At 42.4% G+C, this 27520-nt stretch overlaps 1 protein-coding gene across 3 annotated transcripts in view; it reads left to right on the plus strand.

Moving 5' to 3' along the window:
* The window catches only part of PIK3CB (phosphatidylinositol-4,5-bisphosphate 3-kinase catalytic subunit beta), a 127715-nt gene that overhangs the window by 29285 nt on the left and 70910 nt on the right, over window positions 1–27520 (plus strand). For all 3 annotated transcript variants that reach the window (XM_054983137.1, XM_054983139.1, XM_054983138.1), the window contains 3 exons: window positions 18138–18321; window positions 20035–20260; window positions 24778–25001. In XM_054983137.1, the coding sequence (XP_054839112.1) occupies window positions 18169–18321; window positions 20035–20260; window positions 24778–25001 (603 nt within the window). In that variant the 5' untranslated portion in view covers window positions 18138–18168. The remainder of the gene's footprint in view (window positions 1–18137; window positions 18322–20034; window positions 20261–24777; window positions 25002–27520) is intronic.

The raw sequence follows: 27520 nt of genomic DNA on the forward strand, positions 1-27520 counted from the left end.
TTCCCACTATCCCATCAGGGAGACAGGAACTCAATTATTTCTTCCTCTTCCTGTTGGTGTGTGGGTCACCCCTCCTCCCAGTTCTTTCCTGCCTCCAGGGAGAGCAGAAGCCTACAGCGAGCTCGCTGAATATTCTTTAACCTTTGCTTTCTTCACTTCTCTTCTTCCAACTACTACTTCTACTTGGCTTGGCTGTTTTCTTCTTCTCCTCCTTTCCCCTCTGCCTTACTCTACCCTCAAGAGCAAGCTCAGCTACCGGTCGAAGATGGACTCCAACATGAGCTTCATGGGGGAAGATGGAGAAGAGATGAGCCTCCATGCAAACGCCACGGCTGCGGTCATTTCGCAGCTAACTGGTGCAGTCCTGTCTTGGTGGCTGGAGTCTGCTCCCGGCACCAATATGGCTCTGGAGCCGTGCATTCCTGCTAAGAAGCCCAGACAACAATCACCAGAGGCACAATCGTCGGCGCTGCTCTGTTCCCAGACTGAGTGAGGTGCCTTGCAGCACTCAACCCAAAAGGCGGGAGAAAGCAGTGGCAAATGCGCCAAGCTGCGAGCGGGCAAAGAGGACATGCTGACCAACCTCCCCCGGGAGAAAGCCTTTCTAAGCCCGCGAGTGCATCCTATCACCCACAGAGCACTGCAATGAAGAGGGGTAACGTACTCAGCGGTGTTGCGACCCCCCTCCCCTTCTGCTGAGCTCCTTGCCCTTATACAGCAGACCATGAGGGATGAGTTTGCAAGGCTTTGCCAGCTACCCTCCAGGGCCAGCACTGAACAATCCTCCCCTCCTCCCTCCCCCATCTGAGGCAGCTCAGGGGACAGTCCTAGAAAGCCCACCTCCTGGCCCACTAAAGCTGCCCAGAAGGCTATCTCAAGTAAGCAGACCACTGCAGGGTCTCATTGGGGAGAAGGGACGTCCTCTGACGGTGATAACCGGGAGGAGGGTGAATTCCTCTAAGGGGAGGAAAAGGAGGCCATTTCCACTCCAGAACAGCCTGACAGGCTTTTTAAGATGGAGGATTACCAATATCTCCTTTCAAGTCTCTAGCAGCTCTGGACTTGCAGGAAAAGAGCGGGGTGGAGAAGGATGAGAACCTTAAAGCAGGCAAGGTCAGGCCCAAAGGATGTAAAGAATGTTTTCCCAGGGCTAACACTGAGAAAGTGTTCCCATTTCCTGAGTATTTCAAAAGACAAATGAAAGCTGAATGGGAAATGTCAGCTGCCAATAAGCAATGTTCTAATGCAGCCAAAAAACTGTATACCGTACCCTCTTATGCAAATGAGTTATTGCAGGTACTGAGGATTGATGCACCAGTAGCAGCCCTGCAGTCATCAGGCCTTCTATCTGAAGATGGTCAGGGTTCCGTCAAGGACAGCCTAGATAGAAAAGCAGAAATTTCGCTCAGAAGAGTGCATGAGGTGGGGGCAATGGACCCTAGAAGTTGTCTCCAGAGGCTACTCAATAGAGTTCGAAACCTATCCTCCAGATAGATTCATCTCATCCCCCCTATGGAAAAATGCACAAAGAAAACATATTACTCATCAGGCAATTGACTATCTGCTGAGGATTCAAGCAATAGAACCCGTCCCTCCCCAGGACCGGGACAAAGGAGTTTACTCCATCTTTTTCACAGTCCCAAAGAGGAATGGAGATTGGAGAGCGATTTTAGATCTGAAATTTGTGAACAAATTTCTAAGAGTAAGAAGATTCTGGATGGGGACGCTCCGCTCTGTATCAGAAGCCCTCCAGCCAGAAGAGTTTATAACATCAATAGACCTGATGGAGGCTTATCTTCATATCCCCATCAATCCATCCCATCGCTGTTACCTGCGCTTCCACGTCAACCACAACCACTACCAGTTCAATGGCTTACCCTTTGGGCTGGCCACAGCACCGAGGGTCTTCACCAAGGTACTCATCAATCCAATAGTCTGACTCAGGGAGAAAGGAGTCCATGTTCATCCTTATCTGGACGACATCCTCGTCTGAGCCATCTTGTGAGAGAAAGCGTTTCAGGACACCTGGACAATGATACAATTCCTACAGTGTCATGGTTTCCTGAACAAACTTGCCCACTCAGACTATCCAACACCTAGGTCTGGTAATCGACACAAAAAAGTGCAGCTTCTTTCTGCCTTAGGAGAAATTACAAAGGACCAAGGACTTAATAAGAACAGTCCTCCAGAGCTGGTTGGACTCGGTACCACTGATGACACTATCCAAACTCATGGGCACTCTAACAGCAAACTGCGAGGCCATTTACTGGGGGTGACTTCACTTTCGAGATCTAATGTCGCTATTACGTCCTTACCAATTTCTCATCATGACAAAGTCACAGATGTCTATAGACTTACCCCGGAAGGTCAAACAGAGCCTCTTGTGGTGGATCAAGGACCAAAACCTGAGACAAGGAAAGAGTTTCCTGACTCCCCAAGTAATACAATTGTTCATGGACACAAGTCTTACAGGATGGGGAGGGTCCTTGGAAGGAATTCTGACCCAGGGTCGGTGGTCCCCAGAGGGGTCACATCTCAATCAACGTACTAGAGTTGGGAGCCATCAGGCTGGCCTTAATCGCATTTTCTGACAAGATAGTGGGACGGAACATTTTGATCCGTACCGACGTGTCAGCGAAGTCTTACATCAATTGACTGACGGGGGGGAGGGGGGAACCGTTCCTCAGCACTCATCAAGGAGGCAACCAAGATCCTGACTTGGGCAGAATCCCACCTAAAGTCAATTCGGGCAGAACACATAAGAGGGCTGGACAATGTGCAGGCAGATTGGTTTTTTTTTTAATTTTTAATTTTTATTATTATAACATATGTACATAATCATACATTGAACCGTATACATCTATTTTTACCCTTTCCCGCCCCCCGCCCCCCCCCCATTATATCTTCATATCTTTAACCATGTGCACAGATTCTTCATACGGGCTTGAATGTTTGGGTTGGCTTCCCCCCTTTCCACCCAGTGCCTATAACACGACCATGTACTTATAATCTTTTGACGCTTATCCTCCCATGTAGACAGATTGGTTGAGCAGACAAGCCATTAAACCAGGGGAGTGGGCTCTCAAGAGAGAAACCTTTCAGACAATAGCGAATCATTTCGGAATGCCCATAATGGACTTGTTTGCATCCCACTTGAACTATCAGGTTCCTCTGTTCATGTCCAGATTTCAACACCCATGCTCAGAGAGCATAGACACACTTACTTCTCAATGGCTTCAGGGTCTCCTGTACGCCTTCCCGCCAATATCGATCATTCCAGAACTCCTCCAAAAGATATGGGATCAGGGAGCTCAAGTCATACTGATAGATCCATGGTGGCCGAGACATCCATGGTTCTTGTCTCTACAGAAATTGGTGGAGGCACCTCCTCTACCACTTCAGACAACCCCGTACCTGCTACATCAGGGGCTGATCTGGCATCCCCGCCCGGAGCAGTTGTGCCTGACTGCCTGGAAATTGAGAGGGACTCCCTAACCGAGGGTAGTCAGTACAATACTGGCTTCAAGGAAGGTTTCAACTATAGGAATTTATAACACCATTTGGAAGGCTTTCATGAGATGGGCTAGACGAAAAAAAGTGGATTCTCTAAACCCATCCCTAAGTGAGATGTTGACGTTCTTACAAGATGGCCTAGATTCAGGACTAAAACCAGCCATTATTAAAAGGCAAATTGCAGCCCTGAACTCGATTTTACCACTTACGGAAGGGCTGAAGTTGTCTATCCATCCGCATGTCCAGCGTTTTCTTAAGGGGGCAACTTTACTAAGCCCACCGGCAATCCATCAGTTCCTGACTTGGAGACTCAATATAATTCTCCAGGCTTTGACTAAACCTCTGTTCGAGCCACTGAAAGAAATTTATCTAAAACGGCTGAGGTTAAAGACTATTTTCCTGGTTGCTATCGCATCCGCTAGAAGAATATCGGAACTCAGTGCTCTGTCAGTGAAACCTCACCTATGTATATTTTACAAAGACAAGGTGACCTTGTGCATGGACCCTACCTTCATTCCAAAAGCAAGTTCCACCTTCCATAGATGTCAAGAGATTAGTCTGCCTTCCTTCTGCCCAGCACTGAGGCACCCTAAGGAGAAGGAATGGCATTGTCTAGATGTGAGAAGGTCCCTCAAAGCTTATCTCAACAGGACAGAAGGCATCAGAAGGTCAGAGTCCATCTTCATTAATGTCAGCCCTGCCAATGTTAGGAGGAAAATGTCTTCGGTAGCCATAGGTAGGTGTATCAGATCCTGCATCGGAAAGGCATACAGAGCATCAAATAGAGAGGTACCCAAAGGCATCACAGCTCACTCTGTAAGGAGCGCAGCTACCAATGCGGCATTCAACAATCAAGCATCGGTAGAAGAAGTGTGCAAGGTGGCCACGTGGTTGACAATCTCCACGTTTGTAAAACATTTATAAACTGAACTTGTATGACTCAGCAGATGCTGCCTTTGGGAGGAGAGTTCTCCAACATGTAATCCAGACCAAAGACCACAACCCACCCAAGGGAAACTGACTGCTTTGGGAGCACCCAAGATGTCCTCCACCTCGGAGGGAGAACGGACCATTGGATACTTACCGTGAAGTGCCCTTCTCCTCTGAGGAACAGAGGAAATCTTGCCCTCCCAGGGTCTTCGTATACTGGTATCTCCTCACTTTTCCTTTAAGTACTATACTGTACTTTCTTTTTACGTCTTTCTTCCTCCTGCATTTCAGAGTTAAAGTTAAAATTCAAGTTCAAGTTAGGTATTACAGATTAAGTTACTGCTTCATGGAGTCATCCGAACTGACAGGAAGAGGAAGAAATAATTGAGTTCCTACCTCCCTGATTGGATGGTAGGAATCAGCCAAGATGTCCTCCATTTTTCAGAGGAGAAGGACCCTTCACAGTAAGTGTCCAATGGTCTGTTTCACACTTGCAAATGAGTCTTTTCCATAATAGTTTCTAGATATATCTAGAATTACATTCTGATCCCAATTATCATCTTGAATGATAATGAATTTAATATATAATTCTTTAAAAATAAAATAGTAAAAATATTTAGAAGATTTAAATAATATTTTCAGGCTTCCTGTGTATCAGCTCCATCCAGACATCATGTTCAATCCATAACTTGTGATGTGAATAAACCAAAAGGTTCTTAGCTCCCTCCTTCCTTTGACATGTAGCATCCTGGAGACTTCCTACTAGAGATGGGCACGAACCAGAAAAAACTGAACCATGAGGTTTGTGGTTCGTGGGTTTTCACGAACCAGGAACCACGAACTGGGGCAAGTTTACGAACCAGTTTGTGGTTCATGGGGTTTAAGTGCCCCTTTCTTGCCGCTTAGCTTTCCTGCCATGCAAGTGGGAAGTCCCTTTAAACTATCAGCTGGCAGGCGGCCGGGAGGGACCCACCCTCACTGACTGCCAGCTGATAGTTTAAAGGGACCTGCCCTGCAAGCGGCAGGGCCCTTTAAACTGCCCAGATTCCAGCCCCAGCCCCACACTTACCTTGCCCTGCGGGCCCACGATGTCCTCCTCCCGTGAGGGGCAGGAAGGCTGATTTTGGCCTCTTCCCTGCTGCGTGGGCCCACAGGGCGATGGAAGAGGCCAAAAACAGCCTTCCCACCCCTCAAATGGCTGCCGCGGCGGCCACTTGAGGGGCAGGGAGGCCATTTTTGGCTTCTGCCACCCTACGGGCCCACACAGCGGAGCAAGAGGCCAAAAACAGCCTTCCTGCCCCTTGCGGGAGGAGGGAGAGGATGCCACGGGCCCACAGGGCAAGGTAAGTGTGGGGCTGGGGCTGGGGCTTGGGGAGTTTAAAGGGCTCTGAGGATTGCAAGCAGCAGGTCCCTTTAAACTATCAGCTGGCAGGCAGCAAGGGGGGTCCCCCCCTGCTGCCTTCCAGCTGATAGTTTAATGGGACCTGCCACTTGCAAGCTGCAGGAAAAGTTTAAACTGCCCCTTTATGACCCAAACGAACCAGTAGACCAGTTTGTGGTAATTTGTGGAAACAAGCTTCCACGAACCATTGGTTCACGAACCATGAACCAGCCTGGTTCATGAGGTTTTTTGGGGTCATAATTCAATTCATGCCCATCTCTACTCCCTACACTAGGGCACTATAGCAAACTGAAATTGATATGTGGGCAAGAAATTGTGTTTCAGTTCTTGTTTAAAATACTAGTTGATGGGGTGGGGAACACAATTCATTGAAGCACTAGATTTGGATGTTACACCAAATTGCAGTTAGACTGTTGACTTGCTGTACTAGGAAGTTGTCGGTTTCAGTGCAGTGCATGGGGGTGGGGCGAGGGGGGGGGAGAATGGTTCCCTGAGATCATCCTGCCTCATCCTCATAACAATCTCTAATTCTTGACATCTGGAGGCAACTGATATTGCAGTGATTCCTTTGACAATCCTGTAAAGTAGGTCAGTATTACTAATCATTATAGATGGGAGATAGAGGATGAGAGAGAGAGAGACTGTGCTGATCATAAGACTGCCTAGCCGAGTTCTTGGCAACGTGGGGTTTGGACTGGGGACTCACCTGCTCACATATTGGTACCTTTGCTCTGTGCCAGTTTACGTTCTGTTGGGAAGGAGAGAGTTTAGTAAATCATGCAAATGTTTGTGGTTAAATTTCTCTGATGTTTGATTCAAATAATTTAAAGAACCAAAAGGAATACCAGCACACAAGTGCATTTGTACTGATTAGTGCAAACTCTTCATTTCTAACTGAAATGAAAGCCACATTTAGTGGCTGTTTTAACATCTTGAAACATCGTACTTTCACAGTTCTTTGGTATAATAAATATGTTCTCTAGTAAGAATTATGCTGTCTAAATATGACAAGTCTTGAAAAAATACACTTGTGGTAAAGTCAATACTGTGTTTTGTTCCTGAGCCAGGTTTCGCGTATCACAGAATCTCTAAGTAAAGTCAGACAGAGCAGCCACAGACATCCAAACAAAGCTTTCTTGCCAGGAAGCTTCACAGCTAGCCTGGAAGGGGGGATTGAATGTTTCTACAGAGAGGCCCAAAAGGAGCTTTAAACCGCTGTCTGTCTTAACTAACGAAGGCAAATATTCTGTTACCTTGACTATAGCAACTTCATTTATACTGAAAAGTTCTGTGATCAGATTGAGGCTGTGCTCACTCTTTGGCACCAAGTCCCATGTTTCATCCATGTACAACTGGATATTGCAATGTTATGATCATTTTATAAATGGATTTTCTTGTTCACACAGGAAAATCCAGTTGTGGATGGTTCCTATATGCAGTTTCACTGTAGATGCAGCCTAACGCTGACTATCAGGTTGGCATGTAGTATTGAAAATCTGATGGCAAACATCAAATCATTGTTTTCAGCAGCTGCATAAAGCTTATATAGTGCCATGAGTGATATTTGAATTTTCGTACTGCTTCTCCCTTTCTTAATTGTTTACACTTGCACACATATTGTGTGAGCCTGTATGTATAGCTTTTTCCTCTAAATACTGAGATCCTTCAAGATCAGAGCGGTAATTAAAGCCTACCAGTTAGTAAAGGTACTTAAAAGGATGCTACTGTCATCTTCATGTCTAAACTAATTATCCCTAATTTCCAGTGAGATCTCCATTTGGAGTAGCTGATGTGAGAATAAGTGGAACTTGTGACAAAGGAAGGTGTACATTCAACATATGTTGTTGAGGATATCAGTCATTTTGATAAGGGCTGAGTTCCATGAAGAAAGGGTGAAAAACTATATTTTTGGTTCAACAAGGGTATTAGCTTTGTTGTCAAGTATTCCTAAACTTCTGGGGGGAAAGTGCAGAGTTAGCTCTATAGCACTTAGCTCCCAAAAAGGCTTATTTGTGGTTGTTTTTATTTATTTATTTATTAAAATGCCTTATTTATTTAAAAGGCATATAATTCTAAATGTAGGATGATCCCCCTATAAAAGGCTATATACATAAAAGATTTTTGTTTCTATATGTAACTGTAACTTGTGTGTTAATTTATGACAGCCTCCTTGTTTTCTTACTGGAACATATGGTAGGGGGTGGGGGGACCCTAGGCTTCCAGAATTTATATGCTGCTTTTTCCACCAACTACAGAGATTCAAGATGGCTTACAAAAAAAACCCTGACCTACATGGAAGAAACTAACTCAAAATCAGACAATCTAAAAACGTTTGCAGGTGTTCCTCAAAGTAATATAGAATTAATTTTCAAATGCCTAGATGAAAACAACTATCTTACATTTCTTATGGACGGCAGAAAATAAAAGGACCTTTTCCACTTCCTTGGGTAGGTTATTCCATAACACTGGAGATGCTGCTGAAAGTGAGTGGGCTCACACTGGTTATTCCAATAGCTAAAAGGGAGGGCTCAACAAGGCAAAGGGCCAAGGAGTATGAGACGGGTGATAGGCTCATAACAGATCCATTAGTGTCCAGGGTCAGATCATCCTAATTGGATGTATGTAGAGCAAATTATGTTTTTTTCTGAACCCTCATGTCATTTTTCTGTTTTGATAGAGGGTAAGGTGTGAGAGAAGGTTACTACAGAATGCATGTCTTCAGTTGATGAAATTCCTTATTGAGGCTCCTAGAGTTGCTAAATCTAGCCTGGGAAATTCCTGGAGATATGTAGGCTGGGTCTGTGAAGAGGGGAATTTGAGAAGGGTTTCCACTTAAAACCTATAGAGTCTGCCCTGTGAAATAGCCATTATCTCCAAGAAAACTAATCTCTCTGATCTTGAGATCAGTTGTAATTATGGGAGAATGCCAGACTTGGAGTTTGGCAACCATATCTTTGGAGAAAGTTGTTTTTCTCTGTAAGTAGCCCTTCTTTCGGGTGAGTTCTCTGCGGGTAGATATCCTAGTGTTATCCTAATAGCTACTTATGAAATGATGTCAACGGAAGTGCCATTCCTCAAAGGGACACTGATGGACTAAACTTGCCACTAAGCTAAAAATGTAATTTTCCCCACTGACTAGATATACTGTACACACAACGATGAAGGATGTAGTTGGTCAACCACTTTCTTTTCAGCATTGCTCCTTGAAGCTAATATCAGAAAATTAATGTGCAGGTCAAAGGGACATGAGTTTTTATTGGGCAGTTACTTAATGCATGGTACTACTAAAGGAAAGACCTCATTTATGGTAGCTCATTAATGCTTATGGCAGCTTTACAGAGACTCATAAATTATTACAATCCTGGCTTTTCTTTACAGGCTTTAATGTGTTCTTGTTTGGGTTTAGCTTTTTATATGCTGTCAAATTGGCAGTCCAATCCTAAACCCAGAAAATGCCCCCCTCCCCCACAAGTAGCAGATACTGAATATATTTACAATGAGTAAGATCATTCCAGTTGTGGGAATCCTTTTGCTTATAGGAATGCAGCCTTCAGAAACTTAACTGAACAGTAAAGAATTTCAAGGCAAAAAAGTACACAATATTCTCTTGAACTATTTTCCTTTTCTGTTTCGTCACTGCTTGTAGTAACACCTTCTGGCTTTATCCTCCTCAGCTCAGTCACTTTCATAGTGTACTAGGGGAAACTTCATGTATCATTTCACCTCTTATTTCAATCCCTCATCAAAAAAGTAAACATCTTAAACCCTAGTATAATACAGTATAGTCCTAATAAGCAATATTACCAATTTGTCAGTCCCCAAGGATGCTGAGGCCTACTGGTAAGATCTTTACTTAGCATTTATTAATTGATGTTGTTGCTCGCCACATACATATGCTTGCTGAAATCCTAGCTGTATCATACCTACTTTCATAGTGAGTGGGTCAAATATTTCAATTGCTCATTTAAAATATTTATATTGTACCTTATGTCGTTAGACTCAAGGCAGCCAACAAAGCAATAAGCACTGCAAGGACACAAAAATGTAATAGCTGTCCATCACGATAATAACTATATAGTTAAAAATTCAGTTAAGGCACCCTCCACCAAATGCCCTCTGGAATGAAACTGTCTAGCATGCCTTCTCGAATACAATAAAGAAAGCCATCCTCTGCACCCACGCTGGTAGGCCATTCCAGCTGGATGGACCTACTGTAGAAAAAATCCCGTGCCTCTTAACATTTGCCCTGGATTTGTGAGTTGGCTGGGAGAGGGATAGACTGGGAGAAATTCAAGGATATTCAACTGAGGAAGCCTGCACTAGGTTAAGAGATGGAGGGACATTTTTAAAATGCTTAGTTCAGAGATACAAAGTTTAGAAAACTGATGTAGAGGCAGTAAAGGGCCAAAATTTTAAACCTCTGACTGAAACCTTTCAAAGACTTAGTAGACAAAAATACATTTACTGGGATCAGTCCATATTTGCAAAGCCTCATGCAACTTTTTGAGTGTTGCTGAGATTCTGCTGCATTGTGAACACTGATTGAGAATTGCAGCTTGGTACTAAGAATGGTTTTGCTTTCCTGACCTTGTAAACTGTAGCTGACCTTAGTAAATGCAAGCTATCCAAATGTTATTTTAAAAGGCATTATACTCCTTTTTTTCTCCTTGCTATGTAAAAGCCCATCCAGAGCTCTCCTTAGTACTGAGTCTATCATGTAGCCTCATAATAAGATAATAGAGAAGCAAATTATCTATACCTAAAAAGTATAAGCAGAACAAAGGCAGGAATTGCCATTCTATTTAAGCCATTTTGTTATCAAATATTTATACGCTCTTCCAGAAAACAAAGATATGTATTCAGTAGAAAGCTCATTAAGACCTTCAGATAAATCAAATGATGTGTATCAGACTAAAAGTTTCTTACTTCCAAGTGGATAGGGGTATAAACCAACACTAGGCTGGGAAATTCCTGGAGATTTGGAGGTAGAATTTAGGAAAGGCAGGGCTTGGTGAGGGGAACAGAGTATAATTCCATGCAATCCACCCTCTAAAGCAGCCATTCTCTGGTGGTCCTAGGAGTGGGGCAGTCCTCACTTCTGGAATACCGCTCCTCCTCTCCAAAGGCAGGATCAGTCAGCTGATTTGATCCTGGAGGGGAGGGGCCAGTGTATCTTAAGGACCACCTACTCCCATATTGACTCACCTGACTATTCAAGTAATATTTGGGGCCCTACTCTGGGTGCCCCTGTCATCAGAGACTAAGTGGGTGGCAACATGAGAGAGGGCCTTCTTGGTCCTGACACCAGGACTGTGAAGTTCCTTCCCCAGGGAGATCCATCAACAGTTCTATCATTGTCATCTTCAAGTGGGTGAAGACCCTTTATTTCATGGGGCATTCCCTTATCCTTCCTGTTTATTTCACTTTCCTGTTGTACATATGTGTATTGCTTTAAAAGTTGATTTTTAACTCTCTCAAACTTTTCATTGTTTTGAGGGTCCTCCTAACTGGGTAGATAGGCAGGATATAAATGAAATAAATATATATTAAAAGGTAGTCTTATAATCCTCCCGGAAACTCAGCAAAGAAATTGCTGTCCATACCTCTTTGGAGTGTGAGTACCAGAGGACAGGAGCTATCACTGAAAACATCACTTGTTGGTATAGATCTAATTTGGCTAGTACTAGCAGCAGGTGCTGTTGACCTGACTCAGTCTCAAGACATAGATGGTCTCTCATCTGTAGGTCCTAGTGCATAGAGAGTTTCATAGGTCAGTACTAGCATCTTTAATTGAACTTGATACTTAATTGAAAGACACAGGATTAAAGTGTTCTCAGCACCCATTATCAATCCAACAGACATATTCTGCACTACCTGAAACTTCCAAGTTCTTTTCGAGAGCAGCTTCACATAGAGAGTGCAAACAACAACTCCAGGGAACCAATTCACAATAGTTGTGTAATCTGTATATCATATGAAAGTGCAGAAGTGCAATAGTGCAATTATACAGTTAATAAATACACAATACAAAAATACAGTCATATTCAGTAAACCTATCATTTGAAAAATCTTTGTCGTCCGTACAGTTTGTTTCATTCAGTTAAAGTGCCAAGTGTCTTATTTTGATAGAAAGCCGGAGGTGGAGATTCATAGAGAGGTGTTATGTCATTCACAGTCCAATAATTTAAATTATTCAAAAAACGCTGTACGGACGACAAAGATTTTTCAAATGATAGGTTTACTGAATATGACTGTATTTTTGTATTGTGTATTTATTAACTGTATAATTGCACTATTGCACTTCTGCACTTTCATATGATATACAGATTACACAGCTATTGTGAATTGGTTCCCTGGAGTTGTTGTTTGTTCCCTGTTATTGACGTTCCAGGGTTGCCCGTATTTTTTCCTCACATAGAGAGTGCTGCAGTAGCAAACTCTTGAGGTTACTGTTGTACGGATCAGCATGACAAGATCAGCTCAGTCTCCATGGCAAATAGATTTGAAAGGGGCATAATTTAGTCATAGCAACAATTTAAATAATACTAGGATTGCCCCTCTTGAGATCATAGACTATTCACCTGCAATTATAGAGGCCTCTTAGTACTATAAATGTCAAGGGGCTATATTTTCTCCATAACAGCAGACCCTATCAGCAACACTTCTGATGTCTAGATTCAGGTATTTTATTTATGTTGTTATAATCTGCCTTTCTCTCTGAGACTCAAGGTAGATCACACAGTGTAAGTCAATTATGATCAATAGCTGGGACATGCAATAAACAATACAATTGCCTGGTTGCCCTCATCCCTTTGACAACAGCTTCCAGGCTCAGCACAGAGATGGCAGCTTCGAGTTGCTATGTTAAAGAAATATAGCGCTTGCTGTTACTAGCATATTAATGCCATCCTAGAAGCTATGAATGATGTTATTTAATGGCTGCATATACATAGTAAACTTGGGATGGGGTGGGGGGAGGGGACTGAGTGCTGAGCCCTGTAATGTAGATCTTTGGGGAGAGGGGATGATTCGGCCTCTCCAATAACCACATCTATGATCTTCCACAAAGGAAAGATCTAAACCACTGAAGCATTTCCTCTCTTACATCTTCTTCCACCATTGTCATCAAAACGTTACCTCTTGTAAAATCAGTTGGTGTTCATATAAAAATGGTGATGAATATATGCTTAATTCTTATTTTAAAAGTCTGGTACATTAATATTTTTGGATCTTGCAGATACCTCACCTTTTTCAAAAGGGTTTGCTGTTAGGAAATGCTGCGATTTTATATTAATCTTTTAATGGGATGCTGAAAATGCTGATGGTGAGTGCTTTATTTACACTCCCTGTTTTTTAATCAGGGAAGTTGTTTTTATAGTGAGGATAGGTATAAATAGATACAAGCATAGTTGCTTGAAATAGACCCCAGCAAAAGTTTTAGAAAGAGCTGTTTAAGATTGTTCTCATGTTGCTATTTGCCATACAGATGGCCGCTTGGCACAGTTTCAGCTGTTGGATGTGGGGGTGTTGGTTAGTCACTCACCAGCATTGCTTTGCATTTATATAGCTTGGTCTGTGATTCATTCTCACACTAGTCTCATGGCTGTGACAAATGCTGTTCTCTGTATAAATTCTTGCATTTCACTGACCTTTATGCTGCCAGCAAGTGGCGGGAGGCAGAATGAGGACTGAATATCTTTTCTGAAAGAAGCTAATCTGTTTCATTGAGGAACAAAACACCAACTCATCTTCTGTTACAAATGTGCATGTTCATTATATTTGCTTCTTAAAAGGGACCGCAAATGCTGACTTTGCAAATTGGCCTTCAGCTTGGATGCATCCTGCTGACAACTTTCTATACAATTGGCTGCTTAATTTTCAATGAATTAGAAAGGTGGAGAGCTATACCTACAGATGAAGCTGTTCCTTAGGACTGTGCCACTTATTTTAAAAAATCCCACCAATCTTCAAGACTGCATTTGGATTAGTAGGGAGTCAGCTCAGTCTCTACCACTTCAGTATACACCTCATCTCAAGTCCTCATAGCAAGATTGAAAAGTATATCAAGTGTCATTTAGTAAGAGCAGCATAGTTACAGCCTTCTGTACAATTCACACATTCATGGTAACCAGTTAAAATCACATGGCATGGACAAGAGTCCACGTGGCATGCATGTTCATGTTAGCATCTCTTTCTCTGTGTTAATGTGAATGGTTTTCAAAGCAGCTTCCCTTCTTGGGTATGTTGAAGCCCCATCTGTGCACTGACCTTAAACTACCTCAAGAACATGGCTGTCTAATGTTTTACTGAAATCCTCTAGGGAGGAGGCCCCATAACTGTGTTCTATCTCCCAACTGTTCTTGCTTTGTTTCAGCTTGAACCTTAGTCCTCTCAGTATCTCAGGAAGTATCTCTCAGGAAGATCAGTTGCTCCATTTGCTTCTTGTCCCCTATTCTAAAAATAGTGTCCTTTTAGATATTTGAAAGTTGTTCTTCTCTCCTTGCTCTTTGGCGTTTATTTGTAGTTCATATATTGTGGTTGGGTTCCAAAGAAACAAAGAAGTTCATGTACCTAAGGAAGCTTGAGTTTCTTAAACTGTAACTCTTCTGTCCACATGCAGCCTGTTTAACAGAAAGACTTTACATTACCTCCTTTGTCTGCCAGAATGTATAAAAACCTAACGGGGTAACTGAATTTGTAGGGAAATCCCAGCCTTCGATCAGCAGCAACCCCCTCCTAAATCTAGTATTTAGCAACAATACTGAATTTTATTAGGAGAGTGAAAAATTGAGGGTTTCCAAAGGAATACATGGTTGATCAGAAATTAGTAATAATAGGAACACTTGCAGTGACCTGAGACATTTTATTATTATAAGATCTGGTTGATGAGGTGAAAGTACTGGGCACCCTGAGAAGTAGTGACCATGTAATTTTGGACTGGAGTTTAACATCTTGGGTAAGGGAAAAGCTGAACATAGACATATAGGTTGGATTTTAGAAAAACTAATTTTAACAAGCTCAAAATCATATTGGGAAGAATCCCATGGTCAGAAAAACTCAGGGAGAAAGGAGTTCAAGATGGGTGGGAGTTTCTTAAAAGCAAGGTATTGAAGGCACAATCATAAACTATTCCAATGAAAAAGAAAAATGGGAGATACCTAAAGAAGCCAGAGTGGCTCCATAAACAACTTTCTACAGATGTGAAAATTTTTAAAAGATACATTTAAGAACTGGAAGGAGCACTGTATAACCAAGGATAAATATAAACAACTTGCCAGCGCTTGTAGAGACAATGTTAGAGGCTAAAGCTGAATATGAGCTTAGGCTAACAAGAGATGCTAAACACAACAAAAAAGGGGTTCTTTGGTTATGTTTGGAGCAGGAAAAAGAATAAGTGGGAAGGAGGAAAGTGAGAGTTTAACAGGTGATAAAGACGAGCAGAACTCAGTTCCTACTTTGCCTTGGTCTTCATTTCAAGGGGAGTTTTGCTCACCCTGGCAAAAAGGGAACACATGAGGAAGAAATGGAATTGTTGCAGCCTAGGGTAGACATTGGGGTGGTACATAAACTCCTCTAACTTCTTTAAATGAAATCATGTCCTCAGGACCAGATGAATTGCACCCTAAGGTACTAAAGGAACTTGCTAATGTAATTGCAGGGCCTCTATCTTTGAGAATTCTACGAGTACAGGTGAGGTTCCAGATGTTAGCTGTTAGCTTGTTGCCCATACCTGGAAAGGGCCTGGAACAAATCATCAAACGGTCAGTTTGAGCATTTAGAAAAGACAGCTGTGATTACTTAAGAGCCAGCATGGGTTATTCAAGAACAAGTCATGTCACACTAACTGTATCTTGTTTTTGAGAGAGAGTTACTACTTTGGTGGATCAGGGGAATGCTGTGGCATTGTTTATCTTGTTTTCAGTAAGGCTTTTGATAAGATTCCATGTGATACTCTGTTTGACAAGTTGTAACATGTGGTTTGTATCCTATTACCTCTAGATGGATTTGTAACTGGTTGAGAGATCGTACCCAAAGTTTGCTTGTAATGGTTCCTCATCTTCTTGGGGAGAAGTAACAGGTGGAGTGCCTCAGGGGTCTGCCCTGGGCCCTGTGTTGTTCAACATCTTTATAAATGACTTGGATGAAGGAATAGAGGGGATGCTCATTAATTTGCAGATGATACTAAATTGGGATGGATTGCAAACAAAGTACAAGACAGACTTTGTTGTGATCTTGACAGGCTGGAAAACTGGGCTAAAACTAGTAAAGTAAATTTCAGCAGAGTTCTGCATTTAAGTAGGAAAAATCAAAGGCACACTTATAGGATGTGGGAAGTCTTGGCAGTAGCACATGTGAAAAGGATCAAGGGTCTTAGTAGATCATACACTGAACATGAGTCAGCAATGTGATGCTGTGCTAAAAAGGCAAATGCAATTTTAGGCTGTATCAACAGAAGTATAGTGTCTAGATCATGTGAGGTAATAGTATTGCTTTACTCTGCTCTGGTTGAACCTTATTTGGAGTACTTTGTTCAGTTTTGGGCACCACAGTTTAAGAAGGATGTTAACAAGCTGGAACGTGTCCGAAGAAGGGCAACAAAGATGGTCAGGGGTCTGGAGACCAAGTCTTATGATGAAAGTTTGAAGGAGCTGGGTATGTTTAGCCTGGAGAGGAGATGACTGACAGGTGATATGATAGCTGTCTATTTAAAAGGCTGTCACATAGAGGATGGAACAGAGTTGTTCTCTGTTGCCCCAGCAGGTAGGACTAGGAACAATTGGTTAAAATTAAAGCAAAAGAGTTTTCAGCTGAACATTAGGAAGAACTTCCTGACAGAGCTGTTCCTCAGTGGAACAAGCTTCCTTAGGAGGTGGTGTTCTCTCCTTCCTTGGAGGTATTTAAGAGGCTAGATGGTCATCCGACAGCTATGATGATTCTCTGACTTAATATGAATGTACACAAATCAAGAGAGGGAGTGTATGAAGAGATGAGCTGATGCTTGGCTCTTATGGCCTTTTATTATTTGCCCAGGGTAATGCCAGTCGCCACTTTGGGGTGAAGAAGGAATTTTCCTCTAGGCCAAATTGGCCAGGGATCCTAGAGGTTTTGTGCCTTCCTCAGGGCATAAAGCAGGGGTCACTGAGGGAGGTGAGGGAAGGAAGATGGTTGTGAATTTCCTGTGTTGCACAGGCGGCTGGACTAAATGACCCTTGGGTTCCCTTCCAGCTCTATGTTTCTATGACTTTTATCCCACCCTTATTCCAACAGCATACCTCCTTTATTATCCTCACAATAACTCCATGAGTTAGATTAGGTTGAGATGGAGCCTGGCCCAGGGTCATCTATTGACGTTCATGGCAGAACAGAGTTTTGAACCTGTTTTTCCCCATTTGTAGACTGCTTTTCACAACACTGCTTGCATGTGACCTTCTAGGATTATTGTTTAATATTTCTCTAGCTCATTCTGTCCCTTTCTTAGTTTGTTGTATTCATCCTCATTCAGTTTTACTATTCTGTTTTTTCTTTAAAGTCTGTTATTGAGAGAAAAATACTTTGCTTTTCTTAATTTTCATTTACTCTTAATTTCACAGTCCTACAATCTTTCCATTGTAAAGATTGTAATCAAAGCTCTGTACTGACACAGTAACCCTTTGTGCATTTTTTTTGCCTGTTGTCTAGTAGACTGGATTTTTTTTTTGTAAAAAAAGGTCGCTATCTCTGTCAGCTGCTCCTTTGTACTCCCTTTTTGCTCCTTGTTCATTTCATAATGTTCTTAGGTTTTTTGGGGGGGGGGGTATGTGAAACTTTAATCGCAACCACTACCTGAGAAAGGCAATGTCATTTCTTAAAGTTTGTGTATTGTTTTATGCAGGGCTTTTTTTCAGCTGGAACGCAGTGGAACGGAGTTCCGGCACCTCTTGAAAATGGTCACATGGCCAGCGACCCCTCCCCCTGATCTCCAGACAGAGGAGTTTAGATTGCCCTCCGCAGCGTGGAGGGCAATCTAAACTCCCCTCTGTCTGGAGATCAGGGGGCAGGGCCACTGGCCATGTGACCATTTTTGCCAGCAGCCAATTTGAACTTTAAAAAACTCCCCCCTTGTTCCAGCTGACCCAAAGTGATGTCATTGTGTGGTGCTGAGTTCCACCACCTCTTTTCCCAGAAAAAAAGCCCTGGTTTTATGTGCAGCTTAGATGTTTTAAATGTTTGATTCAGACCTTACAGGCTACCCTATGGAAACAGACATGGCAAATTCCTTGATGGTTGAATCTGACTTTTTTTCCCCCAATAGGACCATGTGGTTATGATATTTAAAATCTACGATGCCTCCTGCCATGGCAGATACCCTGGACATCTGGGCAGTAGATTCACAGGTAGCAGCTGATAGCTCAATATCTGTGGACTGCCTCCTACCCACTGGAATCTATATCAATCTAGATGTCCCTCGTGATGCTACCATTTCTCATATAAAACAGGTAAAGCTGCTCTTAAATTATCCGTTGCAGATTTCTCATGAAATTCTTCTTGTTAGTCATACAATATCAATTTGCGTTAGGCTATGTTCAGCCACTGCTGATTTTTCAGGTTGTCCAAGTCTGCAGTGTCTTTCATGTTCTTTTATTCTTGTCTGGATGCTACGCTTTGTGGTCCCGATGTAAACTTGTCCACAGCTGCAGGGTATACGGTATACTCCTGCAGAGGTGAGGGGGTCTCTACTGTCTTTTACTGATCGTAGCATCTGTTGTATTTTTCGGGTGGGTCTGAATACTGCTTGAAGGTTATGCTTTTTCATAAGCTTTCCCATCTGATCAGTAATTCCTTTGATATATGGCTGAACATAGCCTAACGCAAACAGGGCACAGCATCTTATTCCAGGACACCAAAATACTGGACAACACTTCCAACTACTTTGTCAGACTGCACAGGGAAGCCATTGAAATTCACAAGCATAAACAAAACTTCAACAGGAAAGAAGAAACCTTAAGAATGAACAGAGCATGGTTTCCAGTTCTGAAAAACACCAGGCTAACAAAACATTCTATCCCCGACAATAGCCCTGCAGAGAAGATTAGCACATCAAGTACCAATCCATATGCAAAAGAACCTCCTCAGGATACAGTGAAGCCTCCCGCTATTAGCATTCCACACCCGGGGAAACTCTTACAGGATGACTCAGCTCAACCCCACCCCTCCTGAGTAGATACAAATGACCTACATCTTTTCCACACTGTGACACTGAGAGATCTCCGTCTTTTGGTGCTACACCTCTGAAGATGGCAGCCACAGCTGCTGGCAAAACATCAGGAACTACAATGCCAAGACCACGGCAATACAGCCCGGAAAACCCACAACAACCATCGTTCTCCGGCCGTGAAAGCCTTCGACAATACAATTTAAAGTCTCTTCATTGCTTTGATTGTAAGCCATAGCAATGTGCAGTATGGTAAAATATTAGAACTGAAATGTATCACATGATGTTTTCAGGAAAGACTCATGCTATAAGGGCACATGAGAAAACTTAATTAAAAAAAAAAGAGAAAAGAAAACTAAGGGTCTCTTCCTTAGTCCTGTAGCTATGAACAAATTTGACACTTCCAAATCCAATACAGAAGATAGGTAGTTGGCAACATTGCATTTACAGCGAGCTGATTGGTTGATAAATCCAGAAGTGTCAGAGGCCAGCAGGTTCCACACTTGTCATGACGTTAACTACTTTTTAAGCAGTGGCATTGCCAATCCCCTGTAAAATCAACAAAACAGTTAGAGATAACACTGCGGAGGAGACCCACCTCTCAAGAGAGGCAGAGAACCCCAGCATTCCCTTTCATAAGAATATAAAGACACTGACAAGAGTACACTTTATCCCTGGCTTTTTGTTCTAGAACAGCCCTAGAGTATTGAGGACGAGCTTTCTTTCAAGTGTAGTATTTACATTTTTTTTAAAAATAGCTGTTCTTTTAAATTAGATGCATGACCTACCCCAGTTGTTTGGAAGCTTGGCTCAGCTGGGTTTGATTTAAACACATTTCTTTAAAGTTGGATTCAGGGATTTAGAAGAGATTGGAGGGATAACACTGAAATGTACAGTATATGCTGTACATAAAGTTGACGAAGATCTTACTTCCAGTGAGTGGATTTTATTTTTTAAAAAATGTGTTCTACTTTCATATCTCTGTGCTTTTTTGCAGCTATTATGGAAGCAAGCACACAGCTACCCTCTATTTCACCTCCTTATGGAGATAGACTCCTATATGTTTTCCTGTGTGAATCAAACAGCAGTACGTGAGGAACTGGAAGATGAGACACGAAGGCTCTGCGACGTTCGCCCATTTCTTCCTGTCCTTCAGCTGATTACAAGAAGCTGTGACCCAGGGGAAAAATTGGATTCCAAGATAGGCGTCCTCATAGGAAAAGGTACATATTTATATTCTTGTCTTCATGGAAAGGCATAGTGAGGTACAGGTATCATTGAAACAACCTAAGCTATAGGTGCTTTGAAACAAGATGGCTCACTCTTCCTTGAAAGAAGATGTAGTTATTTTTTTGTTTTCGCCTACCCTTCCTTGGTGTAGTTATCCTGTGTACTTCTTGCTGTTTATTAATTTTTCATTGCTGTGATCGATGTTAGGGGAAAATTGCAAACTGAAATAAATTTAATATTAATAAAGATGAAGATTGCATTCAACATTCAATTTGATGTCTGCCATAGGCTTTCCCACTAAGAATTCATTAAGCATGTTATGAGTACAAACAGGATAGGGAAGGGCCAGTTCCAGGTTTTGGAGGGCCCACCACCAGGCACTCACTGGGCACCTCCCTTCCTTCATGCCAGCCTGCCTAAGTATCCTTCCTCTGCCCATTAACCCTTTCTCTGATGGCACCAGGAAGCACGTGGCTAGGCACTACCACTGCTGCTCCTGCCAGAAACACCATTACTCAGCACCACCTGCATACCCTTCTCCAATGATGCTGGGTGGGGCATGTGACGAGGCTAGGTGCTGGAACACCAAGCAGATGGTGGAGGGGCAAGCAGGCAGATGGCAGGGCAGGTGGGTAAGAGATCAGTGGGCCCCGCCAGAAGCCCTGTGGCCTGGGAGCTGCCCCACCTCAGGGTATACTGACACTGGCCCTTGGATGGGACCACAACTGAAAAGGGACGCTGTCAGCCTTGATATTACTTGTACATGTGCTGGCTGCAGCAGCACATGACTCATGCCATTTGAACTGTGTCATCCAGAAATGGAGAGGACCACAGGTCAGTGGGCAAAGCAAACGTTGTGCATGGGGAAGCTGCCACTAGGTTCAGTCACCAGTTAATTATATCTCAGCTTTGTTTTTTAAGGGGAGGTTGGAATCTAGAGAGCTGCTGCCAGTCAGAGCAAATGGACCAGTGACCAGACTGTGAAAGGCTGCTTCATCTGCTTGCTCTTCTGTTCAGTCAGACAGCAGAAATTCCTTGATGACTGGAGATGTTACAGCCAAAATCTGTTTAACTGCTCATTTCTTTCTTTACTGTCAGTCCAGTTTGCCAGTTCAGATTATCTGCCCAAGACTTGCTCTCAGTACCTGCAGAGGTGAACAAGGTAGCAACTAGAGATGGAGCTTTTTCAGCCATGGTACCTCACCTGTGCCCATGCTCTTCCCCTTGAGGCTTGCCAGAATTTTAATTAAGGATACATCCTTCGTAGCTATTTTTATGGTCTGTTTCTAGCCTGAGGACTATTTTATGAATATAATTTTAAGATGGTGAATGTTCCTTTATGGCTTGTTTCATTATCATTGGTAATTATGTTGTTTTTATTATTTTATTTATTGTTTTCCTTTTGTGAACCACCTCAAGTCAGTCTCTGAAGAGGCAGCATATATGTTTTCTAAATGAATGAAAGTTTGTATAGGTTGCTTTTGATTCTGTGTTAAAGAACCATTCATAGACTATTTCTCAATACAACACAAAAAGAATATTTTCGGTATACTTTGCAGGAATAGGAAGAAAGATATGGCAGTGTAATTTTTCTTCATGAGAATTTTTTTTTATTTAGTATATTTAAAACAGATTTTGACTGACTCTCAGCATGCTGCTCCCAAGGCAGTTTACAAAACAAAAATACATGATGAGGTACATTTATATGATAAAACAATACCATGATCTGAAACAGCAATTTAAAAATGCAGTCTAAAATCCCCAATAACATTTAGCATGCTAATAATATTTGGAAGTGTCATGTCACTAACAGAGCCAACAAATCAGATTGAAGAGTGCAATCCTAAACACGTCCTCTTGAAAGCAAGTCTCATATTATTCAATGGGGCTTACCCCCCTGAATATACCCATAAGACTGTAGCCTAATCAACTCATTGTTTTTTTTAAGAAAGGAAAAGTCAACCACTTAGAATTATATCTTGCTATCTAGCTGGCAAAGCCCTCAGCTTATTTTACAACAGAATTTAATGCTACCATCACGTTGTTGGTAAAACATCCTTACTAGAGCTGTGGAATGAAGTTGCGAACACACCACTTCTCTCCTTTCCTGGTATCTCAATCACAGAGGTTTCTAGGAAGCCAGTTCACTACAATTTATGCACATATCTCCCTACAGGGATCAGTGCCTTGCAACCACCATGTGCCTCAGAGAGTCTTCGCCAAATGGTGGTTTTTATGGGCACCTGTGTACACAGTAATCCTCTGAAATTGCCGGCCCTTGCAAGTAGACAGTTAACACCAGTAGCCCTTTTGGGATGTTGCGTTTTTCTTGCATATTGGTGCTGCAAGCAATCATCTTCGTACATGAAATTACCATTTTGTGTAAAATTGATAGCACATATATTTACAGCCATAGTTTACATTTTCAGAAACCTAGATTTCCTTTTTTTCCTTCAAAAGTGTGCATACGTGCTGAATCTGCAAAATACACGTTGCCTTTTTTGCATGAAATGCTGATCAAACATACTGTGTAATAATGTGTAATGTGTTCTTCCAGTATGCAAGACAGGGGCAGCAGAAATATAACGTCTGAAAAAGGCTTGTGAGAATAGTTCTTGTGACTTTGGATCTCTAATAATCATTACTGTGAATTTGTGGTATATGAAAACTGTTTTTTAAAAAACTGAGATTTATGTTTGTACTCCTTGAAACAATGCATGTTGTTTGACCGTTTTAAAAAAAGACATTGTCATACGCAGTTAGATATTTTATAGCAGGCAGAAACTGTACCATAGGTCAGTTGCTGTTGAGAATTTTTTAAAACAGAATGTTTCATTCTTAAGTGAATTGACAGATTACTCACTTGCTATTGTATATTGAAATTAAAAATAGTCACTAGTGAGACCAAGCCTGTCATCTAAACAATGGACAATTGTAGTCCAGGCACAAAGACGGCAAGTTTTGTTTAGATTTCAACAGCAAAGTGAATGTTAACATGTCCATACTGACAATAGTTTCTACTGACGCACAGCCAGTCCAACTTATTCCTAATACTCCTTGTTTAGGTAGCTGGTTATTCTCCCCCTCCCTCACACCAGAGTCAAACAAAACAAGACTTTCATTCTTCCCACATTTAAAAGTGGGAAAATAATGCCTCCTTAAACCTCCTTGTCAGAGTTGATCCATGCTTTGCTGTATGACAAAGGGAGACATGTCTGTAAACATTGGGGGGCATCCACGCTAAGGACCATACATACCTGTGTGTATGTGTGTGTGTACACAGAATATTTATGAATACAAGTTTTCTCTTCACTTGTTATTATATTCATCATAGCAAACACCAATGTGTGCTCAGTAAATCACTAAGAGAGTCCAGTAGCACCTTTAAGACTAACCAATTTTATTGTAGCATAAGCTTTCGAGAATCAAGTTCTCTTTGTCAGATGCATGGTACAGAAACTGGTCAAATATAGAAGAGGAGGGGGGAGGGGAGGGGGGAGAAGATGCAATTGGGGGGGGAGAGGGAGGATGCAACCAAAACATTCCTTTGCTAGTAAATGTAAACATCTCCTTTTGGTGTGGAGATTAATTGGCTTGTGTGAGGCTTGAAAGGAGTTTGCCGTGTTGGTTTGTAGCAGCAAAACAACCAGACAATCCTATTCCAATGTAGTATAAGCCTTCGATAACCACAGCTCTCCCCTGTAATGTATCACTATATAAATGTATATAAATGTATCACTATATAAATGAAGCCATTACCAATGCCAGACCTGTTTTAGAGAAAGAGAGAATCCTAGAACTTCTTCCCTGTCTTTTGTTTTGCATATTTATTTTATCTTAAAGATGTGGATGAGATTAAGTTGTGTACCCACTATTATCGAATGGTCTTCAATGTGGCTTGTAAACAACAAATAAAATACAATGCAACCTCCCTGACACACATGCATTCATATGTAGAGAGTAATGTGGGTTTTTTTTCAATGAACAGTTGATATAAGTTTGCTGTTTATTTGTGGCTTTTTATACAACAGAAATCATGCATTAAAGCACTTGAGCAAAAGATGATGACTTCAGTATCCAAGGGAGACACAGGGTTGCTGCTCCAGGTTGGAAAATTGATGAACATTGGGGATGGTGGAGCCTGGAGAGAGTAGGGTGTGGGTAGGGGAGAGACCGCAGTGGAGTATAATGCCAAAGAGCAGCCATTCTGTCCAGGGGAACTGTTATCTATGATCTGGAGATCAGTTGTAATTTCGGATCTCTGCCCACCACCTGGAGGTTGGTAAACCTAGGTAGGTGTATTTAGCTTATGGTTGTCATTTGAAATTATGTTTTCCCTGGAAGATGTAATTCTAGTGGCTTGAATAGTCTTTGCTTTTATAGAATATGTGGAATTTGAATTAATTTAAATAATACTAACTCTGAAAGTAATAAGTACACTTTATGTGGTATGAGATGAGAGGTAACTATTGCTGATTAAACTACCTTGTTTTTAATTTAACTTTTTCAGGTCTGCAAGAGTTTGATGCCCTACAGGACCCAGAAGTAAAAGAATTCCGGGATAAGATGGGACGAATCAGTGAAGAAAAGATGCAGTCACTTATCGGATTATCTTGGATGGAATGGTTAAAGTACACTTATCCTCCAGAACAAGAACCAGCAATCCCAGAAAATCTCCAAGATAATCTCTATGGTGGCAATCTGGTTGTGGCTGTTCATTTTGATAACTGTCAGGTAGGATTATTGGCTGTTATTAGAAAACGTTTCTATGCATCCTTCACTATACTGCTGTTGCACAAAGGGGCGGAGCCATGCAGCGTTTACCAGAGACAGGAAGTCCCTTACGAGAATCCTTTCCTCCCCACACATCCCTTCCTTTCTTCCTGCGGGCTGCCATCCTTCCGGTTCTAAGGTGTTGCTGGAGAGGGCCCAGCAACTCTCTCTTTACTCAGGGTATGTGCTGATGTCTGACAGAGTTTGGACCCAGGCAGAGTGAATGAGAAACAATTTATTAAACAACTACTATAACAAATAAATAAGAGAACAGTTATAAAAATGGGGCTGAATTAATACAATGTCACTGCAACTATGAAGGGCAAAACTCTGAGAAAGGAAGCCAGCTGGAAAACAACAAAACTCCCTAACATGACTGCCTTACTTAGTTTCTATTCCTATGTCAATATCTGATCTCAGTAAATCAGACTAACCCTTTGTGGGGTGAGAGATCAGCTCCCTCCCAAAGTAGCCTCACTCCTGCTCAGCTTCAGGGAGTGAACACTCTCCCTCCCTGTGTGCAGGGCCTTCTGTGTTTTTCGTCCAAGCTGTACCTCCTTACTAGCAATTGGCTTAAGCTTTTATCCCCTTTCTCCCTAGACCAATCATAAGGTTTGGACGGAACTTTGGGAATGGTAGGTAGGGCTGCCAAGTCTCCAGGCAACATGCTTGTACTCACATGCTCCCAGCCAGCATGCGATGACATCATTTCCAGAATCTTAAAGAGGGAGCACTCCTGTGGCCAGCATGATGTGCTGCAGCCAACTTCTGGAAGTGAAATCACCATGCTCCAGCCTGAAGTGTGCACACTGTCCATTTGCCTGAATCACTCAGTGGCTAGTTTCCTCCCACCGATCGTCAACAATTGGTGGGCAGAGGGGCAAACCGCTTGGAGTTTGCCTGCCACCTGTAGGCACCTGACAAGCCTAACTGAGGCCTATTGAGAACACGTCAGGCCTTTGTGGAAGCTAGGCCTCCTTGAAACCTGCAGGCTGCTCTTGGTTCTAGGATCTTAATAACGTCCGTTTACCATCCACTCAGGGTTGCCAGGTCTCCTGGGCTCACGAGCGGGGGAGGGGTGCTGTTACTCCCCTTACCTTCCTTCCTCATGTGCATGTGGTCCCAGCCTCCATGTGATGATGTCACTTCCAGAAGTGATTCCATCACACCAGACATAGGAGTGCTTCTGTGAATCAACTCACTTGGGGCCAAATTCGACCTCAAGAGAAGTGTGGGCGCACTTCCACTGCCCTGGGTGCCTGCCAGTGGCAGACGATCACCAGGTGGCTGGCAACCTCCCACCTATCGACAGCAACTGGCAGGCAAGTGGGCAAACCACCAGGAGGTAGTGGTTTGCCCACTTGCCACTTCCCTACATCCCCTGCAGGTTGCAAATGATGCTTGCTACAGACCTCCTTGCCTGGTCAAATCAGTGGCCTGATGTGCCAGTTTCTCTACAGGAATGTGTAGCCAATTTTCAATCTGGATCCAAAGTAGTATGTCCAAAGAAGTATTGCTTTGTGGCACAGGGCTCTTGAATGGGGAGGAGATCTTGGATGAGGTTCTTTTTTCCATGTGGCATACAAATACCCCATTCCCACCTTTCTCTTCTGCCTGCCGCTCTTAACTCCTGGCACATGTTAAGTGCTGTTTGGAGAATTTTCTATAACTCAGGGACAGCTCAGGTTACCCCTCTCCCACCCCATCTAATTCCCTGAGTAGTTTCTCATTTCATAAGGGGGTATTGTGTAGACCTACAACTGAGTGTGAGCCATTAAAAAGCCCCAAAGTTTAAAAACTTTTATTAAATGATTGTGTTTGATAGAAAACAAAAGTTCTGAAAACAGTAAGTTTATATGAACCTTGGTAACAGAAAACTGTCGCTCTCAGTTAATAGGGAAGTTGGACAAGCACAATAATTTCCTAATACATCTACCTTGAATTGATCCATAGTTTGCCTGGGTTCTTTGGTCCAGATTCCTGGATAACCAACAGACCCATGCCTCCTACCTGAAAATACACTTTCCCACTCGCAGCATCTACCTTGCTAAGCAACTCAAGGGAACATACAATGAGCTGTTAGGGTGGAAAGTTTTATAAGTTTCCCCTTGTCCTTGTACACTTACTGGAGATTTGTTACAACTTACTCTCCAGAATAGGCAAGGGCCACTTCTGAGTCCTGACTGTCTACTTAGAGCTTTAGGCAGGAAGAAGAAGAATTGATTGGCTGCATAGAGTGAAATTCTCTTTTAAGCATGAGGACTCTGTTATGGAGTCCAAATGACAAAGGTTGCCCTTCACATCTCAGAAAGTTATAGGAGCCAGAAAACCTGGCAAAACAAGAGAAATAATCATAAACCTGGTCCTGCACATGTTGTTTCATAGATCTAAGCAAAATATTTCAATTTTTTGAGGGTCAGCAGACATAAGAATTTTGTGATGATTATATGCTACAGCTTTTGTTTGTCTATGCTCATGTG

Source organism: Eublepharis macularius, chromosome 6, assembly GCF_028583425.1.
Source record: "Eublepharis macularius isolate TG4126 chromosome 6, MPM_Emac_v1.0, whole genome shotgun sequence".
NCBI classification, from domain to species: Eukaryota; Metazoa; Chordata; class Lepidosauria; order Squamata; family Eublepharidae; genus Eublepharis; species Eublepharis macularius.